Source organism: Gracilinanus agilis, chromosome 1 (genome assembly GCF_016433145.1).
Source record: "Gracilinanus agilis isolate LMUSP501 chromosome 1, AgileGrace, whole genome shotgun sequence".
NCBI classification, from domain to species: Eukaryota; Metazoa; Chordata; class Mammalia; order Didelphimorphia; family Didelphidae; genus Gracilinanus; species Gracilinanus agilis.
Window position 1 is genome coordinate 722057254 of NC_058130.1, and position 23495 is coordinate 722080748.

Here is a 23495-nt window from a genome sequence, read left to right on the forward strand (position 1 = left end):
TTGTTGGACATTCTATGATCTATGAAGACATCAGAATACCAAGAAAATGGAGTCTGATAAAAAAAGATGGCAAATAAGCAAGGAATAAGGTATCAAAAATTAAACAGCTAAAATGAGAGAAGTCAATGAGGGGCCATATCAGAAGCTACTGACTCAAGTAGCATGATATGGTAAGAAGAAAGGAAGAACAGGGATTGATTAAAAGGGAAGGAAAAGGAATAGAAGGAAAGGTCAAGGGCTCTCATACATAACTAAAATTTAAGTAAGCAGTGGGTGAACATTTGTTAGGGCCAATGAATTGAAGGCTCCCATTCAGTTATGGACATAAATGGATGCTCTTTGATGTCATTTCCTACTCTGGCAATATACCAGTCTAATTCTAGTCTATAGAGAGTTTAATAAATGTAGAATGGGAAGAACCTTACAGGTCAAGGAGCCAGTTTCTCATAGTTAATCCTGACAGATTTATCATTATGTTTGATCTGCCTAGGATAGGGGATGAGAACTCCAGAGACCAATGTCCTCAAGTATATCATTTTCTCAGCTTCTTTTTGTTTCTTCCTAGAGACTAGATTTGAAAACACAAATTCTTGGCTTCTATCTCTTGCTTCTATTCTGGCCTTCTTGGCATAGAAACTCACAGTGAATGCTAATATATTAGGTGTAGAAATATGTTTTATTTAGAAGAATAATAACAAAGACAGAGTTGATTAGAAGGGAAGGCAACTATCAGATTTTCATGTCCAAGACCAAAGAAAATTCCCATCTATCAATTCTGGGAGACTTTCTGGAGGTCTGCCTCAGGACTGGAAGAATGCTGTATTGGCTCCACCTTCAGCCACAATCCACTCTCTGTTCGGAGGACCAGCTCTGCCTTCCTCCGGGGTGGATTCCCATGAGGGAGGACACGGAATCTCAGCAAAGTAAGGGCCAGCACAACCTTCATCTCAGACATAGCAAAGTTCTGGCCAATGCAATTCCTGCTCAAAGTAGAGAGGCTGGTAATACTTGGGTCCAGAAACCAACCTGTTTCTGCTTCTGAGAACCCTCCCCTTTCCTACATCCCATTGAGGATGGGGTCTCTATAACCCATAGTGGTAGGGTCACTTTTGGAATTTTGGTCCTTCCCACACTGACCTGGAGGGGTGAGGATATCTCTCAGGGATTTAGATGGACAAACAGATATTCTGGTCTCACCTGGGTCCAGCTGAGAAGGGCATAAATGCCAAGGGTGACATCTTCTGGGGGTTATTGGTGTCAAAGCGGTATGGATCATAGACCTGGGGTAGAAGGATATGATTGGAGTGACTGTTGGGGGTTATCCAGGGTCACATCCACCCAAGGTCAACTTCTTCCAGATTGGGATCATACTCAGAATAGACAAATCTTCATTAGATTAAATAGCCATCACCTAGGGAATAATGAAGACTCCTGTTCTCCCCAGTTCTTCCCTGAAAGATACATTTGGGGTGTTTTTAACTTTTTCTCTGTTCTGGGACTCCATTCCATCCCATACCAGTATCCTTAACCCCTACTTTGGACCAGCCATGGGATAAGTATTGGTATTGGTACCTCAGGGTTGGGCCACACTGTAGGGTTGTGGTGGGTTCCAAAGATGCTGATAAGGCATACATTCCCTAAGAAATATGGAGAGTAGAGAAAGAATTATATGGTCCCCCAATTCCATAACTACACGCATGCACCTGACTTTCTAACTTCTTCAATGTGACTGCCTTTGATCCTTCAGCTTCTTCAGTGTGATTATCATGTCCCCTTCCCATGGTAAAACCTCCTCCTTGTTATCTTCCATCCTCCCTTTTTCCCTCCAAACTTTCCCTCACCCATCCTATGACTTTTCCTCCCCTTGCTGTGTATAATGGGTCAGGGCACCTTTGGGAATAATTCGACTATCAGGTAGTTGGATGTCCTTGGTGCATTGACGGAAAACAATAGGAACTGGTGGGTGCAGCCGCAGACTCTCCTTGATACACATGGTCAGGAAGGGCATCTGGGATAGATCATTCCTGAGGACAGAAGAACTGTCAGCCCAGCCCAATGGTGGTTGAAGAGGAGGACAAAAGCTCCCTATATTTTAGCTCTATGTAGTAATTGTGTTAAGTTAAACTGAAATCAGCTGTAGCTTCAGGAGCTTAACTGCCCTGAGATACCTTCATACCTCTCTTGGGATAGGTGAAGCTGTTTCAGTAAGTGGGAAGCATCATCTACTAAGGATTAGTTTCAATCAAGTTGGGATGGGGATTGGAGGCAGCTAGTCAATAGTAGACTTTAGAGTTAAGACATGAGTTTGAATCAGTCTCTTTCTAGCTGCAAAACCCTGGGCAAGTCATTTGACCTCTGTTTCCCTAAGCTTCTTTTATAAGAATAAGATATTATAATATCTTTTATAATAATAAGATGTAATAATAAGAGTTAATAATAGTATCTCTCTCTTAGGGTTGTTGTGAGGATCACATGAGACAACATGTGTAAAAGATTTGGCAAATGATGAAGTGCTGTATAAAGGGTAGGTACTATTATTATTGGGGATGGTTCATTTGGAAATATCCTTAGTTGTGGACGGATAGAAAGAGGCTTAGCCCCTAAGTACACACGCCTAGGACTCCCTAGTTCTTTGACCTCTTGATTCCAATCCCAGTCTCAGCCCACACTAACCATTCAATCTCTTCCGTTTCACGGCCCTTCAGGAGCTCTTGTATCTCCTGGCGGCAGCGGTCCTGGTATTCCTGATGCTGGGCCAGGTTGTAGAGGACCCAAGAGATGCCACTTGCAGTTGTATCATGTCCTAGGTGGAGGCAGAGGAAAAGGAACCCAAATATTTGGTGTGATGTTTAGGAGTGTCCATTACTAGACTGTGGAGGGAGAGGGAACATACTCACCTCTTCAAGATCAATAACATATAGAAAGGATAGCTATGTCTTTCTAGGCCAGCAGGGTTAAATTCCATAAAGAAATTCCAAACCAACCACAGGAACTCTAAGCCCCTGTCCTTTCCCTTCCATGTGCCCCTCTCACCTTCAAACATGAAGGTGTCAGCTTCTGCTCGAATGTCCTTGTCTGAAAGAGGCTTCCCATCTTCATCCTGGAACACGACCATGTTTCTCAGTTTTTTGCTCCCGCCCCATTCACAACTCTGCTTGGGAATCCAAGCAACATCTCTCTATACTTAGGTATTTCAAGTAAATTGGAACCACTGAATTTCCCTAGAACCTACCTAATTGACCCCCATGAATTTGTCACCAACCCCAGAAACATTGGATACACCTAAAGCTATCCTCTGGACTTATGTTTCAGTTATAAAACTTGGAGGTTATGCCTTGGAGGCCTACTGGAGTGTGTAGAACTTTCAGAAAGCAACAGGTCCATGAGAATCAGACTTCCCAGAAGGCCCCTAAAGCACTCAGAACTGTAGATTCTTGGATTCAAAAAGAGACTTTCCTGAACATGTGAATTTGATCTAATTTCAGAGGTATAAATTCAACCTTGGAATGCTCCTAGAACAGGGGTTCTTTTACTGGAGTGTGTGAATTAGCATTTAAATAAAATAACTTGAAATGAATTTCAATATAGTTTCTTTAGTAATTCCATATATTTTATTTTATGCATTTAGAAATATTATTTTTAGAAAGGGTCCATAGGCTTCTGTGGTCATTCAGTCATGTCTCTATGACCCCACAGATCATAGCATGTGGATACTATGAGGTGTTCTTGGTAGATACTGGAGTGGTTTATCATCTCCTTCTTCAGTAGATTAAGGCAAACAAAGGTTAAGTGACTTGCCCAGGGTCACATAGCTAGTAAGCAATGGAAGCTGAATTTTCCTGATTTCAGCTCAGCACTCAATATTCAATGAGTCCCTTAGCTGCCTGCAATTGCTCTGTAGGCTTTGCCATACTGCTAAAGGGATCCACAAACCAAAAAGGTTAAGAATTTCTTCAATTTTTGTCTTCCTCACCCTCACCCATGTTATTGACCCTCAATATTGTGTCTCATACATGTAAATCAGAATCCTTATTTTTTTCCCAGCATAACTAGACTTCTTTGATATACCTAGAACTATCCACAGGTATTCCTAGGCATACCTAGATTCTAAAAAACTCCTCTATCATATGCAGAACCAGCCACAGAATTCCTAGATATAGTTAGAAATCACAAGATTCCCCTGATAAACCCAGAACCAGAGCTACTTCTAGATATATTCAGAATCCTAGAAACCCTGCTGATGTGATTGACCCTGACAATGTTTTAAAATATACATAGACACAGGAGACTAAAACATACACATAGAATCAATCACAGAAATACTAAATTATCGAGAACTTGAAAGAGCACTGGATTTGGTGTTAAAGGTCCTGGGTTCAAATTGCAATTTTAAAATTTACTATTTATATGGTCTTGGGCAGATTGCTTAACCTGATATGGATTTTGTTTCCTCATTTTCAGAATTAGAGGATTTGATAAGATAACATTTAAGGTCCCTTCTAGTTCTTTAGCTAAACCCAAAATCCTATGTGAAAATCCTTTGTTTCTATAAAGTGCTACATATTAAAAAATTTAATAAAGGAATAATTAATTATGAGAATCTAGGATACTCCTAGAAACATATAGAACTTGGGAATAATGTCTTTAATGACTATCCAACCAGATGTTTATATAATATATGTATCAGAGAGTAGGATGGAGAAATGAGTGAGGTAGAAGGTGGGACAGTGAGTGGAATAGGAGCAGGAAAAAAAGAAGATGCTGGCAATGATCTAAAGCACCTTACACCACCTGATCACTAGCTATGTCCCAACAAAACAATTCAGACATGACTCTATATACCCCAAAATAAACTTGATATACCTAGAACCCAGTCTTAAGGATTAGAGACAGCTAGGTGGCATAACGGGCCTCGAAGCAGGAAGAACTGAGTTCAAATCCAGTATCTGACACTTAATAGCTTTCTGACCCTGAACAAGTTGATTAGCCTCTGCTTGCCTCAATTTCCTCATATGTAAAATAGGGATATTGATAGCACCTACCTCACAAGTCTGTTGTGAGGATCAAATGACATAATACTTGAACAGTGCCTGGCACTTAGTAAATGATATATAGATGTTAACTGTTATTATTAGCTATTATTGCAAATTCCTTTGTAATATCAGAAACTAGCCTGGAGAGCTATTCCATATCAATAAAAAGAAAGAAACAGAATATTACTCCTTTCCCTTCCTTACACAAACAGTTCTATGTGATTCTGTAAAGGCTGGGACCTCTGATGGGAAAAAAGAAGTTTTTGAAGAAGATAGCAACAATCAAATATGGTTTTATTGAGGGTTCAAGTTGCCCACCCCTCTTTCCTGGTCTCCAAGTCTAATAAAACAGCTCCATGGCTCTCCCCACAGACATTCAAGTTCTTTGTAGACACCTAGATACCTCCCCTATGTTCCCCAAGCCTCTCAGACTTCACGTTCCGCACCTGCTTCCCCACACACTCACCTTGGACAGAAGCAGAATATCTATGAAGTCCATGGTCTTGCCTTTGCCCTTGTCCTTGAGGAAGGCTTCAACACCTTGTTCAGCAATAACTTTTTTCCGGGCCTTGATAACAGCATCTGTGAAGTCATGCACGAGGCGGCAGGCTTGAGTAAAGCGTCTCCCCTGGCTCGTGAGGAAGTACAGACTATCCCAGTACATAAAGAACTGATTGCTACGTTTCGTTGAAAGGACACTCAGCTCCAGGATGGAGGAGATGTATTGACTTGGCTTCCTGTCCAAAGCAGAGGGAGCAGGGTCAGGCTTCAGGCCAGGCAGGGAGAAAACTCACTGTACCTCAGATCAACCCCCTCAATGACTTTCAACTAATTCCACCCCTTGTTTCCCTGTCCTAGTCACTGTTGCTACCTTTCTCTAGTCTTAAAAACCAGTCTTGATCCCCACAATCCTATCCATTTTTTTCTCCAAAATGTTAACAGAACCATAGAGTCTCAGGATTGGAAGGGGTCATCAAGGCTTTTTAGAATAGTTCTTAATTGGTCAGGAGTCAGTGATACAAGATCCCAAGATCCAGTAAGGTAGAAAAATTGGTGAAGAGGTGAGTTTATTTGAGCTCCTACTCTTAATATCTGAATAAATATCTAAGAATTTGTACTCAGTAGCAAGGTAAAGGGATTTCAGAGTTCATAGAAATGTGAATCATATCTATTCTGTTGAACCCATTTCCCTCCTTGGATTTGAAGAGTTGTATATGTGTTTACTTGTTACTTAGTTTTTTTCCTCTTGATTATAAATTTGGGGAAGGGTAGAGGAAGAGATGGAGGTTATCAAAAGGCATGCAAAAAAAAGAACCTTTGAAATATTTTTCAAAATGTTGAGAAAAGAACGGAAGGAAGTTCGGAAAGAAACATTGACAAGCAGGACACTTTAAAAACTAACATTTGGAATAATATATATATATATATATGTATATATATATATAATNGTCTTGGGCCCTTTCTTCTACTACTACTTCTCTTGGGGATTTCAAAAGTTCTAATAGATTTAATTACCATCTCTATATCTCCCTTATTACTGCTGAGTGTAAGATTATCTTCTAGTCCCTCAGGCTCACAAGCCAGCAGTCCCCCTGGATTCCACTCTCAAACCCTCTACAGCCAAGCTAGTTCTAAGATCTGTTAGTTTCATATTTGCAACATCTATCAAATGCACCCCCTTATCTCCTGTGACACCCTGCCTTTATCATGTCATGCCTGGATTATTGAAATTGTCTTCTGGTTGGTCTTGCTGCCCCAAGTCTCTTCCCACTCCAATCAATCTTAATCTCAGTCACACTCTCACACTCACACTCACACTCACTCTCTCTCTCTCTCTCTCTCTCTCTCTCTCTCTCTCTCTCTCTCTCTCTCTCTCTCTCTCTCTCTCTCTCTCTCTCTCCTGCCTCTAATCTGCTAATCTGTCCAAAGACTTCTTTTAGCTACAAATGTGCAGAACCCTTCTTTCTTGAAAAATTGTCATCCAACATGACCAGATCAATTAAGCTATTATTCTATATTTTCCCAACCTTTCACAGGAAAACTCCCAGAAAAAACCCATTTGCAGTTCTTATCTCCATGTCTTTATCTCCTCATTCATTCATTCATTCATTCATTCATTCATTCATTCATTCATTCTCTCTCTCTCTCTCCATATATATATACATATATTTAGAGCCCTTACTTTCTGTCTTAGAATCAACACTGTGTATTGATATTGAGCAGTAAGGGCTAAGCAATGGAGGTCAAAGGACTTGCACAGGGTCACACAGCTAGGGAGTGACTGAGCCAAATTTGAACCCAGGACCTCCTGTCTCTGAGCCTGGTTCTCAATCCACTGAGTCATGTAGCTGCCCCCTCCCCATTTACTTTAAACTCTGAAATCTGACTTCTTTCTCAGTTCTCAAGCATCTTATCTCCTCTGACAAATTTCAGAAGTATGTTCTCTCCTCTCCAAGTTTTCCATGACACTACTTTCTCTTCATTCTTTTCTATATGTCTCTGACAGCTAATTCTTAGCCTTTTTTGAATCAATATCCTTGTCCTTCTCCCTATGTATTTGTGTATCCCAAGGCTGTATTCTGAGTCCCCTTTCTCTCTTTATCTTGTTGATGTCATCAGATTATGGGTTCAGTACTTCAGTGATATTTGTATGATATATGTAGTTTCTCTTATACTTTATTACCATACCACCAAGTGGTTGTCATAGGCATCTCAAGTTCAATGTAACATAAAATGTTCCTCATTCTTTATCTTAAACTCCACCATCCCCCTAACTTCTCTGTTCCCATTGAGGGTACCATCATCCTTCCAGATTTTCCAACTCGGAGTCATCCTCAATTCCATGACTCTCATTCCTCACTATTTTCGAAGTCTTGTCAATTGTATATCCTGAATTGCTCTCACATCTGTCCCTTTTACCCTACTCCACACCCACTCAAGTTTATACTCTATTTACTTTTTCCCTAGACCACTGCAATAAGCTACTAATTGATCACTCCCCATCCACTCTTCTCCCCATTTCAATAAATTTTCAACATAGTTGTCAAGTTGATAGACCTAAAAATCAGGTATGACCAGGTTGCTTCCTTACTTAAGAAGCCTTGGAATAATTTATGATGTCTTTAGGATCAAATACAGACTTCCCTGTTTGGTTTTAAATCCCTTCAAAATTTGACTCTAGCCTATCTTTCAACATTTATACTGCTCTTTACAAATACTCTGTTCCAGCCAAATTGCCTATTTGCTATGCCCTTCACATGACATTCCATCCCCTACTCCCATATATTGCATAGTTTTCCCCTATGCCAACAGTTGGCAACCTTTTTGGCTGTGAGAGCCATAAACACCTGGGGATGGAGGCGGAAGGTGCTGGAATATGGGGCGGGGGCTGAAGGGCCCCCTGGGGCACATCCTGGGGCACTGCCCTGACTGGCTGGTTGGGAGGTGGAGCCAGATATAGCTGGAGAGCCATAGTTGCTGACCCCTGACCTACGCCTAGAATGCTCTCCCTTTTCACATCTATCTCTTAGAATCCCAGGATTAGAAGTCTAGATTTAAATCTACTGCCATTTCCTATGGGAGGTTTTTTCCTGTTTTCCGTAGACAAACACTGTATCTGCTGTGGGACATTAAACAAAATACAAATTTCACATGTCCTCTGCCACAATTTTCCTCAGTTGAATGAAGGTATTACCTGATGTTACAATGCCATTTTAAATAGAATAATAGTTAAGGTGATTAGAAGGCTGCAGATAATTTTGCCAAACATATCATATTGCCAACTGTTTTCTGACCTGTACTTCCTTCTATTACCCTTGCCTCGTCAACAGTCCTACTTCACAATCTAGTTTTTCTTTCAAGTTACCTAGTGATCTTGTTAGCATACCAGATAAATAGAATTCAAGGAAAAGAAAGAGGAAGAAGAATTGGAAGGGAAGGATAAGGCTAATATTGAAAGGGGATGAAAACTCCAGTAGGTGGAAAAATTGGTGAAGAGGTGGCTTTATTTGAGCTCTTACTCTCAACATCTGAACAAATAACTAAGAATTTGTACTCAGTAGTTAGGTAAAGGGATTTCAGAGTTCATAGGGCTGTGAATTATATCTGTTCTGTTGAACCCATTTCCCTCTTTGGATTTGAAGAGTTGTATATGTGTTTGAGCAATCCTGATTACTAAAAAACTCCAAGCACTGATCTGAAATGTCTCTAAAAAAATTATTCATTTGCTTATTCGGCAAATATTTATTGAATATCTCTTATATGCATGGACATCTTCCCCTTTTCTGTACTCTGCCTGGTGTGCATGAGATAGTTCTCTATCAGATCACCCCAATACTTTCTACTCTGTGGAATCAATACTGTCATTCCTTTATTACATTGATTTTCAGTCATGTGTCATTTTGAAAGTTGGATTTTTACTTCAGTCTTGTGGTTTGGTCACAAATGGGTGAAGTTAAGTTTAATCAAATCTCAAAATTATATATCTTAGATTCAGAAGGAATATAAGGCAAGACTCTAGATGCTGGTTTTAATTTTCAAAATGTAATTGAAAACTAATAAACAAAATGAAATTAAATAAAAAAAGAAAGCAAGGATTTAAGACTTGTCATTGGGGATTTCAATAATGCACATTGGTGCCATCATTAAGTACCTATTTTGTGTTCCACCAGTATTGAAGTTGCCCGACTTGTAAATAGTCAATATTGAAATGTTTCCTAGTGTCCTCCCTTAAAAACATTGGTCTGGGGATATTGTTAAAGGCAGTATATCCCTTTTTGAGGAAGGGAGGGAAGGAATTGGAAGATTTAATTCATGAGTAAACAATCTTCTATGGAGACTGCAGTTACAGTTTTAGTCCTGAGCTGCCTCTGCTTTCTGATTATTTCAGATTTCATCCTTGGTACCTGTGTACTTTCTCTCTGGAGTTCTTTCTTTCCCTGTTCACGGAGGCTATATCATCTCTAGTTCCTGAGATAAAACCTAGAGAGACACTCACTCTTGACAGTTGCTATTATGACTGAAGATGCATTTCTGCAGGGTGTCCAGGGTCATGAGACTGACATGATCAAATACGTCCAGCTGGGTGCTTTCCTCAGCGCACAGACGATTCCACTTCTCCTGCCCAAGAGAGAAAGCATGGGGCTGGTCTTCTCCTGGGATCTGACTTGATAATCCCAGTTCCACCAGACAGAGGGGGAAGAGAGAAACTTCTACCATGGAGAACACATTGGGACTTTGGGCCACACTGAGAATATGTCATGGGAATGTAGAGAGCCTGAACTAGGAGTTAGCAACTGAAGTCTTGCTCCTGCTCAGCCCCTGATTCACTCTATGTCCTTAATGATGTCTTGGGGATTGAAAACTGATTTATCATGTGAAAAGTGCTACAGGAGGCTCATAGATGATGGTGACTATGGACTCTGCTAAAACTCCATTTGGCTACACTTTGGTAAGAAAGGGTGGATGGTGTGATGTCCCAGAGCCAAAACTAGACATTTCTGTGCCTGGTCAACTATTATGAACCATGCCTGAGGCATGTGGTAGTAACTACACCCTCAGCAGGGAAGGAAACAGAGACCATGTGACTCCAGCATGAGGTTATTGCTCACATTGATGGGGATTTAGGTAACCTTGAAGGAGAGAAGGAACTCACCCTTGCTGTCAAATGGTAGTTTTAAAATTTCAAATGATTATTTTTACTAACTGGATTCCAAGTTTTTGTTGTTTCTATAGGACTGAATCATTGCAGTTTCTATATACAGTATCTCCTAAGTTTGTTGCCCTTGGGCAAATTCTTGTCCAACTTACAACTCTTCTGTGTCTACCATCATACCTATTGTAACTCAGGTTGGTTTAGGAAGGTAGACACTCAATGTAGGCTCTGACTGTGGTTGGCATTCCTCCCTCAACCCACTCCTAACTCCTACGGGCTCACGTGCATGATGTCTGCACACTGGTTGAAGATCTTCACATAGGGTTTGAGGATGTCAAAGTGAAAAGCTGGGGTCAGCAGGCGCCGGTGCCGGCTCCATTTGTCTCCTCCACTCAGCAACAGTCCATCCCCTGGGGGAAAAGGAGGTGGAAGAAGCCCTGGTCTAGATGCTTAATTCCTTTTCTATCCTGAGCCTCAACTCAGACTCCTACATGGAGCCCCAGATCCAATAGCATTCACCTGCCCCCAATCTCAACCATTTATTTAGTCCAGAGTCCCTCATCCATAATGCCTAGCCCTTGAGCCTTAGTTCCCCATACACCAGCCCACCAGGTCTCCATTTCCCTGTTTACAAACACCTAACTCCAAAGATTCCCAGCCCCCCTGGACCAAGGACTTGGGTGCTTTTTCCAAAGTCCTTATCCCTAATTCCTGGTGTTATTACTGACCACACTCATTACTCACCTAGCCAGGGCTTCAAGAATCCATAGATAAAGTTATCCTTGGGTGCAATATGGGCTGTTGAAAGAGATAAATCCTTTAAAGAGAGTGAATCTATCTATCCATCCATCCATCATTCTATCCATCTATCATCTATCTGTCTATCTATTCTATCTTCCATATACATTTCTGTAAGTATATACATGCATATGTATATATATATATCTAGCTTTAATCTATATCTTATCTATATATAGTGAGGAGGTAAGGTGAAGAATATACCATAAGATATACCTTTCAGAGAGAGGCAAAAGCAGAGAAACTTGGCCTTGGGTTGGGTTCCCAAGGTTTTATGCTGGGAGGTCAGAGTCTGGAGTTTCTTTCCTTTGCTACTACTCAACACCTAAACAAACACCCTCCAAATTCTTGCACAGATGGGACAAAGATAACAAGAGGATAGTGGAGAGTAAGAGAGTAGATTGGTGGAATGGAGGAACAGGAGCAGGAAAAATGATTCCCTACCAATTAGGACATACTTTAATTTGCATTGTCCCAGATGGGAATCACTAAGTTTGGAAGACCTATGTAAAACTCCTGCATATGTTCATTCTGGAAATCAAGAAACCAAAGAATCCAAAGAATCCATTAGAGAAAAAGATGATATCATAAAAGAATTAAAGGAGCAATTAAAAGAGGCTAAATCTACCATCAAACAAAAAGAATGAGAGGAAATAAAAAACCTCGCAGCCCTACATGCATATAAAGCCAGACCTCAATACCAACAACCCAGACAAAATAGCAATAACTTTAATAATAATATAAAGTATTTACTTTGTGGGAAAATAGGGTATATAGTGAAAATTGTCACCTCAAAGCCCAACTTAACAGCAACAACAACAAAAGAAGCAATTATAATAATACATACAAAAATTCTAGATACAAAACTCACAAGAAAGAAAACAAATGTTGTGATCACAATTGTGCATCATCTAGTCAGCATGTACTCAACCTGCAGACTATGCAAAAATACATAGCTCAGGGCAAAAAAACACATTATTCCTAAATACTGATGGGAAAACATGATACATTATGATGCCAGGAAACAGGCCAAGAGCATAAAGGAAAGCCCAAGGGGTGTGTCAATGGGAAAAGACATAAAAACCAGGATATAAGAGGCTTGGGCATGGAAATACACTATGGACATGGAAAAGCAAAGATTAAATCTAGGGATCAGATAGAAGAAGACAATCAAATGATCAGGGATGTAAAAGAAATCAAAAACAGAATTTATGGGATAAAAGACAATGATTCCAAAAGAAAGGAGAAAAATACAAATGCATTTAGGCCAGACTTTAAACAAAACACAATGACTATAGCACCGACAAATCCAAATGCAACAATTCAAGAGATAACCTTAAATGGGTCTTCTGAGCAGTTTCACACACAGACATGCAATGATATGAAAGAAACTGCAAAGCAACTTACAATACAGAGCATTGGAAATGAAAGAGAATTATCCTTAAGCACTGACACAAGCAAACCTCCAAGAGAGTTGACACATGAAAAGGTTAACAGAGAAAAGAATTGCATTGACATACTAGGACATTCAAACTTAAACCCAATAGTAAAAGACTTTAAGCCAAAAAAATCTCTGAGAAAAACCTTGATTCAAAAACTTCCAAACTTAGAAGCTTGTGTTACTTCAGGAATGCCTCCACCTGGAGAGAACTCTAAATGCTTAAGAGATAACCAAATAGAAGAATCACTCACACAGAACAAAGAATCAATCCAGAAAATAATACAGCCAAGCCAGGGTAACAATCAAGATAACAACATGTTAATGCTATACATAAACAACAATATAGGGAAAGCAAATGCATTGCAAGATCAAAATGTATTGCAATCTGAGGGTCCAAAGCCAGAACAAACAGAAGTCACTTTACAACAGGAAGAGGACATGGGATATACAGAGACAGAGGCTCCAATGATTCAAATGAATCAAAAAACAGAAACAGCTGAACCCATGAGCCAAGTCAACCAAGAGACAGAAAATAATGAACCACACATGACTAGCATGCTACCAGAAAATGACTTAGCAGATATGGACATTGAAGCAATTTTAGCATTAGATGAAATTAATACCAAGCCATCACAACCATACCCTGTTTACACAGAACTCTGATGACATGAGTTCTGATGATAAAGAAGAAATGAAAAAACTATATCAAGAAGTAAATGTACCGGTAATCACGGTACCAAACATAGGCTTCAAGGAAAGATGTGAGTGGCTATCTTTCATAAATGTACTGGATGACTAATCCATCAAAAGTACAGAACACCTAAAGAAAAGCCTAAATATAGAAGGATTACAAACTAAATGTGGAGTAGAATGTAGCAATGAAAACAGTATATAAAAGGAAATCAAAGCAATATTGAATTGCTAGTTCCACCAATATAGAACAGTACCCCTCCAAAAGGAAAACATATGTAAGTGGATATTGATCCACAAAATCTAGCCAAGTCATTGCAAAACACAAAATCATTGAAAAACATCCGAAAGTACATATAACATACACACACAAACAATTGATTGACATTACTGACAAAGCATCACAATCTACACTGTTCCTGTATCTGGACCAGAGAGCCCATCCAACAACACGTATGATGACAGACAACATGTGCCAGAGAAACAGAGAAGGGAAAAAGCATCAAGAGAAGAAAAGGAAATCGACAAAATCATGAAGAAGAAAGATGCAAGAAAAGAGTACTTGAAAAGACAATTGTGAAAAAACTTTTGAATTTTGAATTTTGCAAAAATGGACAATTGCACAAAGAAGAGGACAGAAGGAAATAATTTATGTAAAACCGTTGTGGCGATACGACAAAAACACAAATTAACTTCACACTTTAGGGAAAATGCAACCACAGTACATAGCATCAAGATACAAGAGAAATCTACAGGCCATTTGAAGAAAATTGACAACTTTGAAAACAAGAGTGAGTATTTTGCATGCACAGTACATAAAGAGAACACAAAACACAACACAAAACTGATATCTAGTCAAGACCTCGTGTAAATAAGCAAGTGTCTGAAGATTGTGTAAATATAAAATATATACATATGTCTAAATATATATGTCTAAAATAGTTGCAAGTTCCATAAGATTTTACCTACATAAGAAAACCAAGTGATTTTCTTGTCTGGTTAACATCTATATGCAGAACTAATGCTTGTACAAATGTATAATAGTGTAAATAATGTAAATTTTATATATACCTGTAATATAGGTTTGAAAAGTAGAGTAGAATTGTAAATAATAGTCCCTAACCATGTAGAAACTGTAGCATACTAATAATTTAGCAGATAATTAGAACATTAAACATAGGGAAAGTGTAGAAAGGACTAGGGAAGTTCAAAATTTTTAGTGAGCTAGTGCAGGGAAAGCATAAAAATAAAATATATAACTGTTGTTGGATAGATAACTAAGAATACTAACATACTAAAACAGATTCTCTATATAAAAACTAACACTGCATTTAAAACATAGGTAGTTTAAGCATAATTTGATAACAGCTAAGCATAATAAGATAATTGTATTGCATTACTTAATAGACATATATTAAAAGTAGAAACAAGTTTAAAATTCTGTTAAATCATAGATGGGTTAAATAATAACTTAAAAGAGTTTAAGGATAATAAAATTGTTTAACTGTAAACTTAGACATTGTGTTCAATGGACAATTTTTTGTGTTACAAAATTGTTTTGTACTCTGAAAATATTGTTATATAAATTGCAAGCTTCATCCCCTTACCAACCTCTCCAAACCCTGTCTTAGAATAGGAATAGATATATAATTAGTATAGTGATAAGACAAGATAAGGATTTATTATTTTGGAGGGAGGGGGAACTTAAGATAGAAATAGGAAATAATGATGCACAAATTAAGTGGGACTTTTGGAAAAAGCCCCACCACACAAAACTGGGATACTGTAAGGATGGAGGATGGAACAAAAAGAGCCAGAAGAAGGCCATTGGTGAAGAGTTACTGACAGTTGGGACCAGAGAGGATTCTGGGAGTTTTTCTCTGGAAGAGGAAGGAGGAGGGGAGGCTTTCAGTAGAGGACTGAGAGAGGGAGGAGAAGAACATCTCAGCTTGGATCCAGTCCTGAGGGCTTCCTGAGGATCTTTCTTTGGACACTGAAACCCCGATTCCCTGGTCAAAGGCATCTGATTGCATCTCACCCAGCAAGACTTCAACAATGAGTTAGTTAAGTTTTGGGACTCCATTTTGGGAGTGATCTCTCAGTTTCCTTCTCTCATTTCCCAACCTGGATGAGAGACCCTTTCCAGTTTGACTTTGCAATTATAGAAAAAGATAGAAATAGGAAATAGAAATAGAAACTGAAGGAGAAGTGGCGAGGGGAGATGCTTGGGAGTGGGAACCCCAAAGATTCCTACCTGAGTGATGGACCCCATAGAAATAGAGAAGAAGACACCCCAAAATCCCTCTGCCCTTCACTCCTTTCCCCAATCCCTATATTGATGTTAATAAAAGCCATTTATTAGTCAGATAGCATTCCAGAGAGTCTGAGTGACAAAGAGGGGGAGGGGAACCACAGCTTGATCTGGCTGCCTCCATCTTGAAGCCAGACCAACTGCTGTGAAGTTGACTGACCTCAGGGGAGGCTTGTGTTAACCCCGCCTTCATTCAGAATCGGATTGGGGTACCAAATACCTCGTCTTATAGAGAAGCCTCATCCCCAACTCCTGTGGGGAGGCACAAACATCCAGGTCACCCAGTTTTGGGGTGATACCCCGTCAAAATCTACTGCAGTGCATATTTGGTGGAGGGGAGAGCTAGAAGAGAGTCTCACTCATATAGACTTTCTCTCTCTCCCCTCTATCATAACATTTGGGCACTGGCTCTTTTTATTATTACACCACATATGACTGACTATTAAAGCTCTACTGAACTCTGGAGCTGTCTCTAAAAACACCATTTCTCACTGAAATCCTTGCCGAAGAGTGACATCCTTTACCCAAATCTTTTTTAAGCTATTTGTGATGCTACTTTTTTGATTCCCTTTGATTTGGCAGACTCTGTCCCTATCCTGGATCAGAGGCTGGTCTTCCAGATACCAAGATTTGAATGGGACAAAAGGCAAGCATCGTTTGGTAGGAGAGAGCCACAAGACTTCTGGCATCCTCTCAGAGTACACATGTGTAAGTCTTATACAGATAAGTCCCAGGCCTTGTTCTAAATCAATCAAAGGGTAGGATTGAATGACATCATTAGAGAATGGGCTATTTTCAAATTCAATGTGAAACTTTCCCCTTTAAAATCTAAGGCTGATCTTAGGCACCAAGAAAGATAAGGGGTTCAGGTTAGTGTTAAATTCTCATAGTAGGCATATCTAGGGGAACTTAGTGACCATTCAGTGTTAGGAAAGTTGAGAATATGAGATGGAAAAGAAAGATGGAAGAAGGGTAAAGGAAAAAGTAAGACAGAAGAATCAAGAAGCCCTAGGGGGATTGATGAAGGCAAGTAGTTCAAAGAATAATGGAAAGGAAGGAAAAAAGTGAGGAGTGAGGAAGAGAAATGCTGTAATGGTCAGAGTTAAAGGGACACATAGAGAAAGAGAGATACCTAAATAAGATACTTAATAAATAGTTCTGTTTAATTAGTTTGTTGAACCACAGAAAGGGAAAGAGAATTGGATATTGAAAATGGAGCTTCTGAGCCTGGAGGACCAGAGCACTTGGTAGAATGAGGGTGAAAGGGTGACAGTTTAGAGGACTAGAAGAGGTTTAGATGATTGAGAAGGCCTGGATCACTGGAGAATGCCCTATGGGGGAATCCTCTATACTTGAGTGGGTAGGCTGGGATAGATGCTGCCAAAGTAACCTTTACATGGGGAATTTTCATACCTGATGCAGAAGTAAGAGGCCGGATGTAGTCAGGGTGGCAAAGTATAACCACTGGGCGGAAAGGGCCCATCCACATGAGAAAGACCTCCCTGAAAGTGTTCACATAACTAACAATACGAATTAAACTTTCCTCTGTGAAGTCTATCTAAAAATGAAACAAAAATAAAAAGTGTCATTTCCAATCTACCTGTAAAGAACCACCAATGAATATCACCTTCTTCTTATCTCAGAGATAAGAAGTATGTGCGTTTTCTGGAAGGATCCTTTAAATTTTGTTTATTTATTTATTCAGTTACATGTAGAAACAATTTTTGACAATTTTTTTGACATTTTGGGATTTAGATTTTCTCCTTCCCTCCCTTCCCCCTTCCCTGATGCAGTAAATTGTCTGAAATACAGATTATACCAGCATTTTCATAATACATAGTTCCATATCACTTATGACATGGCTGAAGACACATATCACACATACAAAAAAACCTCATGAAGGAAGTAAAGTAGATGATGCAATATTTTGGTCTGTAATCAGACTCTAACAGTTCCTTCTTTGGCTGTGAGTAGCATTTTTCATCATGGGTTCCTTGTGGATATCTCAGAAACTTGCTTTTCTGGTAATAGTTTAATCTTTCACAGTTGATCATGGTATAATATTTCTGTTACTGCATACATTGTTTTCCTGTTTCTGCTTACTTCACTTTAAGTTCATATAAGTCTCTCCAGGTTTATCTGAACTCATCCTGTTCATCATTTCTTGTGGTACAATATTATTATAATCATATACCACACTTATTCATCCATTTCTCAAGTGATGGACAACCCCTCAGTTTCCAATTATTTGCCACTGCAAAAAAATTTGCTAAAATATTTTTGTACCAGTAGATCCTTTCCTCTTGTCTCTGATCTCTTTGGGATATAATGATATTTCTGGGTCAAACTATGCATAGTTTTATGGCCAATAATGGTATTTCTGGGTCAAAGTGTGCATAGTTTTATGGCCAATAATGGTATTTCTGGGTCAAAGTGTGTATAGTTTTATGGCCCTTTGAGCATGGTTCCATACTGCTCTCTAGAGTAACTGTATCAGTTCACAGTTCTATCAATAGTGTATTAGTGTCTCAATTTTTCCCACATCTCCTCCAACATTTATTATTTTTCTTTTTTGGTCTTGCTAGCCAATCCAATAGGTATGAGGTGGTATCTCAGAGATGTTTTAATTTGAGTTTTTCTAATCAATAGTTATTTGGAGCATTTTAAAAAAATTTTAAACCCTTAACTTCTGTGTATTGACTTATAGGTGGAAGATTGGTAAGGGTAGGCAATGGGGGTCAAGTGACTTGCCCAGGGTCACACAGCTGGGAAGTGTCTGAGGTCGGATTTGAACCTAGGACCTCCTGTCTCTAGGTCTGGCTCTCAATCCACTGAGCTACCCAGCTGCCCCATTTGGAGCATTTTTATATGATAATAGAGAGTGTTAATTTCTTCCTCTGAGAACTGTGGAGGCATCTTATTAATGAAATCATTATGAGAGGAACTGTGGCATCAAAGAAAGAGTACAGAATTGCAAAAGAATTATAGATTCTTATAGTCAGTGAGGATGAGGTGGCTCAGAACCCATTTGGTTTTATCTGTAACTAGACAAAAATTTACTTGTTAATATATCCAAGTGGTTATATAGCCTCTCACTGAAGACTTACCATGCAGGGGAATCCATCACCCGAAAAAACCCAATCTACTTTTTGGACAGTTCAATTTTAGGAAACTTTTCCTGACATGTAGCCTATACAAGCTTCTTTACAACTTCTATCCATTACTCCAGGCTCTGACCTCTGATGCCAAACAGGACAGGATGAACCCATTTCCCACAGGACAGTTCTACAAATGCTTGAACACAGTCCTCATTTCTCATTTAGTTTTTTCTTCTCCAGGCTGAAAATACTCAGTTGAAACAAATAAACACAAAACTTTCCTTGCATCAAATATATCTGGTGAATGTCTATTATCTAATATTAATAGAGAATTGACACAAATATATAAAATATGAGAAAAATGTGTGGAAGGCCAATAAGAGAAACAGAGTCTGAAATAGATTTTTTATCTGGACCCCATAGAAAGCTACTCTGCTAGTCAGAGCCAGACAGGATGGGCTATCTAAGATAAAAATCTTGACTCCTCTTTTTACCCCTTTTATGATCTACACCTTTTCTTATTGGAAAAGCATTATAGTCTTATTGGAAAACTTTAAGTCCTTAGCAAACCAACAGTTAAGAGGTTAACAGTTTCTCTTTAAGACAGAAATTTAGAGGTTTAAGCTGTATGGCCTTTGAAACTATTTCCAGACAGTCAAGGTCAGAATTAGACAAAACCTCATTTAGCTTTCTGATTCTTAGGCTGCTAGGATTCAGCCTTGGCCTTGTTCTATTCCAGACTATCTCTACCTAAAAGTCACTGACACTCTTTTGACATGATATAATTTGTATTTTCTGTGCAACTGCAAAGTTTCTTTGTGCCTTTGTGTGAAATGGGTTTTGTATACAGTATATAATAAAATCCCAAGCTCATTGCAAGGAGATACAGCAGCAGCATGAGTTAACAAAGATATCTCCCATGTTCCACTTCTTTCTTATCACCTAAGCCATCCTTATCAGATGATCTGGAGATGTTGGATAGCTTTCAACAATTGGTGCCTGAACCCAGGGACATTGGAACAGCTGGATACAGGTAAAGATTTGCCACCCCCACCCTGACAGTTGGATAGCTTTCAAAAGAAATGTGTCATAATGAAAGACCTGAATTCAAGTCCTGCCTCTACTATATATGACTGTAACTCTGGACAAGCCATATAATCTCTCAGTGCTCTAGGAAAATTTCCAAGTTGTAAAGAAGGTGCTAGTATGTATTAGTAAAGGGATTTCCTCATATGAATGAAATCACAGGTCAAATATCTCTCCCCTATTTTCCTTATATGAATGAAATCATAGGTCCAATCTCTCTCCTCTATATAAGACCAATGGCCATTTTCAATAACAAGATAAGAATAGTTTACAAAATAAAGGGAAATAATCAGTAGTCCAATGGAAAAAAAAATTGAAATCACTAATAATAAAGGTTAAAAGAAGTTGAGGTTTCATACATCAAACTGGAAAAGATGATTAAAAATGGAATAATAGATGAAGTAGAAATTGTGAAAAGACAGATATGCTAATTATTGTTTGTGGAATTATGAATTTGTTTAACCATTCTGGAAAGAAATTTGGAATGGGTCAAGAAAATTCATTAAATTGTTGATATCCTTTTGACCCAGTGGTCTCACTAAAAGGTAAATACCTCAAAGAAAACAAATGCTTAAAGAAAGATCCTATCATATAAAATAAATTATTAGTTATAGAACTCTTCGTGATAGCAAAAAAAAACGAAATAAAATGCATTGTGAACCAACTGTGTAACTTATGGCACAGGAACATAATGGAATATTACTGCATCAAAAGAAATTATTAAAATGACAACTTTACAGAAACACAAAATGACCCTGAAGTGATTCAAAGAAAATAAAGATAAAAATATATGAAAATATAACAAAAAAATCAGAGACTTAATCAAACTCTGGTTGGCTTCAATGAACATCCGTCCCAAAGAATGGAAAATGGCAATGACAATGTTGATAGCTAACATCCATATAAAGCTTCAAGGCTTGCAAAATCCTTTATAAATATCATCTTATTTGATCCTAACAAAAACTCCAAGAACCCATAAGAAGTATGGGTTATTATTTTCTAGTTGAAGAAATTGAGATTAAGTGATTTTTCTGTTCTAAATACCACATTTTGCAGAGGAAACCAATTCTGAGACAAATGAAGTGACTTACTCAAGGTTCTATAGGTAGTGAGTAGTAAATTCTCAATTTGAATTGGATTCTTCTCACAACAAATTGAACATTATTTTTATATGCCATATTATCTCTTATCAAATTTCTGGAAAGATATGTCCTCCACTTACTATGGTTGAGATATTGATGCATACAAGGAGAAAGGTGTAGCTACTGAGGTCTTGTTGGTTTCTGTTTTCTTTTCCAGAGAGAAGGATATTTAGACTTGGAAGGATGCAATGAAATGGCAAAGGGGGATTTGAAACACAAAATAAATGAGAAAATGGTGAGAGCACATAGTAATATCAAGTCATCAGACTTAGAAATAACTACAAGTCTCAGGATGCTGACAAAAGCTGGCTGGTGTGACAAGTCTTAGAGAATGAGATATATAGCTTGCAAATGGAAATAATCAAATATCTCAATCTTCCAAAATTGGAAGGCATAGATTCTTCAAACTAAAGGCAAAGGAGCTTGACTACTGTTTCTGGCAAAATTATTGATTATAGAATTAAAGGGAAGGCTAATGTGCATTAAATAAGAGGAGCCGTGATCATTAAAAACCAGTAAGTCTTCACAATACATGTAAAATTTTAAAATGATTTAAAAATTTATTCTTTTTTAAAAAATTGAATTAATTCCCAGGTATCTCAGCTTCAGGCCCCTCTATGAACCTTACAAGATATCACCTGACAAAAAGATATGTATTTATAAAGAGTATCTTTCAGCTCATTCTCTGGAGGTGGACATTTATGTTATTCTTCAAATAGTACTCCTGTAGCTATATATAATGTTTTCTTGGCTCCACTCATTCATTCTTCATTATTTCATGTAGGTCTTTCATTGCCATGACCTTGGGAAAATCATTTGATATTTCTAGGCCTCAGTTTTTCACAAATAAAATGAGGTGTTTGAATGAGTGATTTCTAAGGTGTCTTCCAACTCTAAATCACAATGGTGTACATAAGGATCCTTATGGGCAGCATATTAACTTAGAAGATCACATATAAACATTATCCATGTTCTATTATATTTCTATCTATTTTGTTAAATATTGCCTGATTACATTTTATGCCAACTGTCCTCAGGAATACTATCTATCTATCTATCTATCTATCTATCTATCTATCTATCTATCTATCTATCTATCTATGATGATGACTCTGCTCTGGACTAACTAGACTAGATTTATAGTATTGTTAGATACAGTTGGAACTTGTTGAGTTATGTCTTTATGAAAGGAAGTCTCTCATGAAATTCCTGGGGATCTGTTCTTTTCTATTTTGTTCAACATTGTCATCAAAGCTCTTAACAAAGATATATGGTACCTTCTTACAGGGGAACTTTAGGAAACACAAACCTGGGATGGGTAGAAAACTCACTGGAAGTCACAGTTGGGTTATCAAAGGTTTTGGCAAAATATGACAATGGATTGAATCTACTAAAAGGGTATATAATAGTAATAAATGTAAAATCTGATATTAGAGGGTCAAGAAATTTACTGCCTAAGTAGATGGGTGAAGGTGTGACTACTAAGCAGTTTGTCTGAAAAAGATTCTGAAGATTTTATTGGACCCAAGCTCATTAGGAGTCTGCATTGTGACATGATGCCCCCTCCCTCTCCCTCCCCCCACACAGTCAATGTGACTTCAGGTGACATAGACTCATGTTATCCACAGCAAGAAAAATGAGAGCCCTGCTCCCCTCTCCTCCTGTTCAGTTCTGGGCACCCATTCAGCCCAAGTTCTGAGTCTTTCTTGTGTCTCCACATCACATTGAGAAAGTATTCACCTTCTTTATTTCCTTCTTAAGCATTTTCTGAGCATGAATAACTCCAGAGGTATCCTTTCTCTATCTGTACCACCCAGGACTTTCAGAGGATAGGGTGCTTAGATTACCCTTTCTCTTTGAAGGCCTGCACAACTCCTCACCCTTTTAGTTTCCCATTCTAAGTTCTCAAGCTCCTTAGTCCTGTCTGTATCTAAGCACTTTAGTCTCCTCAAATACTTAGTCTATTAAGCTCTCTAGTTTATCTACTCACTGAGCTGCCCAGCTCTTGGCCAAGTGTCCCCACTTACCAGGCCCAGGTGGCCAAAAAACCAGTTCCAAATGAGAGGCTGGGGGAAGTATCTAAGTTTTTGGGTGTTGGTGTAGTATCCATTGAGAAAGAATAGGACCTGAGCCAGGATCCATGTGCTAAGTGCCAAGAAGAACAGGATCAGGACTGAGGGAATTCCGGATTTCAGCCCTTCCAGGCCCAACTGGTGAGAAAGCCAGTCAGATCCAGGCAACAT

At 38.6% G+C, this 23495-nt stretch overlaps 1 protein-coding gene across 1 annotated transcript; it reads right to left on the reverse strand.

Moving 5' to 3' along the window:
• Nucleotides 1-664: 664 nt before the first annotated feature.
• Nucleotides 665-23495, reverse strand: LOC123232181 (cytochrome P450 4F2-like). The gene is made up of 12 exons (XM_044658554.1): nucleotides 23280-23495; nucleotides 17340-17484; nucleotides 11431-11484; nucleotides 10969-11096; nucleotides 10030-10151; nucleotides 5500-5770; nucleotides 3034-3100; nucleotides 2674-2803; nucleotides 1891-2024; nucleotides 1573-1637; nucleotides 1198-1280; nucleotides 665-980 (listed from the first exon to the last, which is right to left on the reverse strand). The coding sequence occupies exons 1-12, from the start codon at nucleotides 23493-23495 to the stop codon at nucleotides 770-772; spliced, it is 1626 nt and encodes a 541-aa protein (XP_044514489.1). The 3' UTR covers nucleotides 665-769.

Bases quoted from the DNA above. Each gene is read 5' to 3' on its own strand.
- LOC123232181 (XM_044658554.1), bottom strand. From the start codon at position 23,495: ATGTTGCCTGGATCTGACTGGCTTTCTCACCAGTTGGGCCTGGAAGGG. The intron at 17,485-23,279 runs GTAAGTGGGGAC...TTTCATTTTTAG, and splicing joins TTTTTGGCCACCTGGGCCTG to ATAGACTTCACAGAGGAAAG. The intron at 11,485-17,339 runs GTATGAAAATTC...CTCTTTCAACAG, and splicing joins GCCTCTTACTTCTGCATCAG to CCCATATTGCACCCAAGGAT.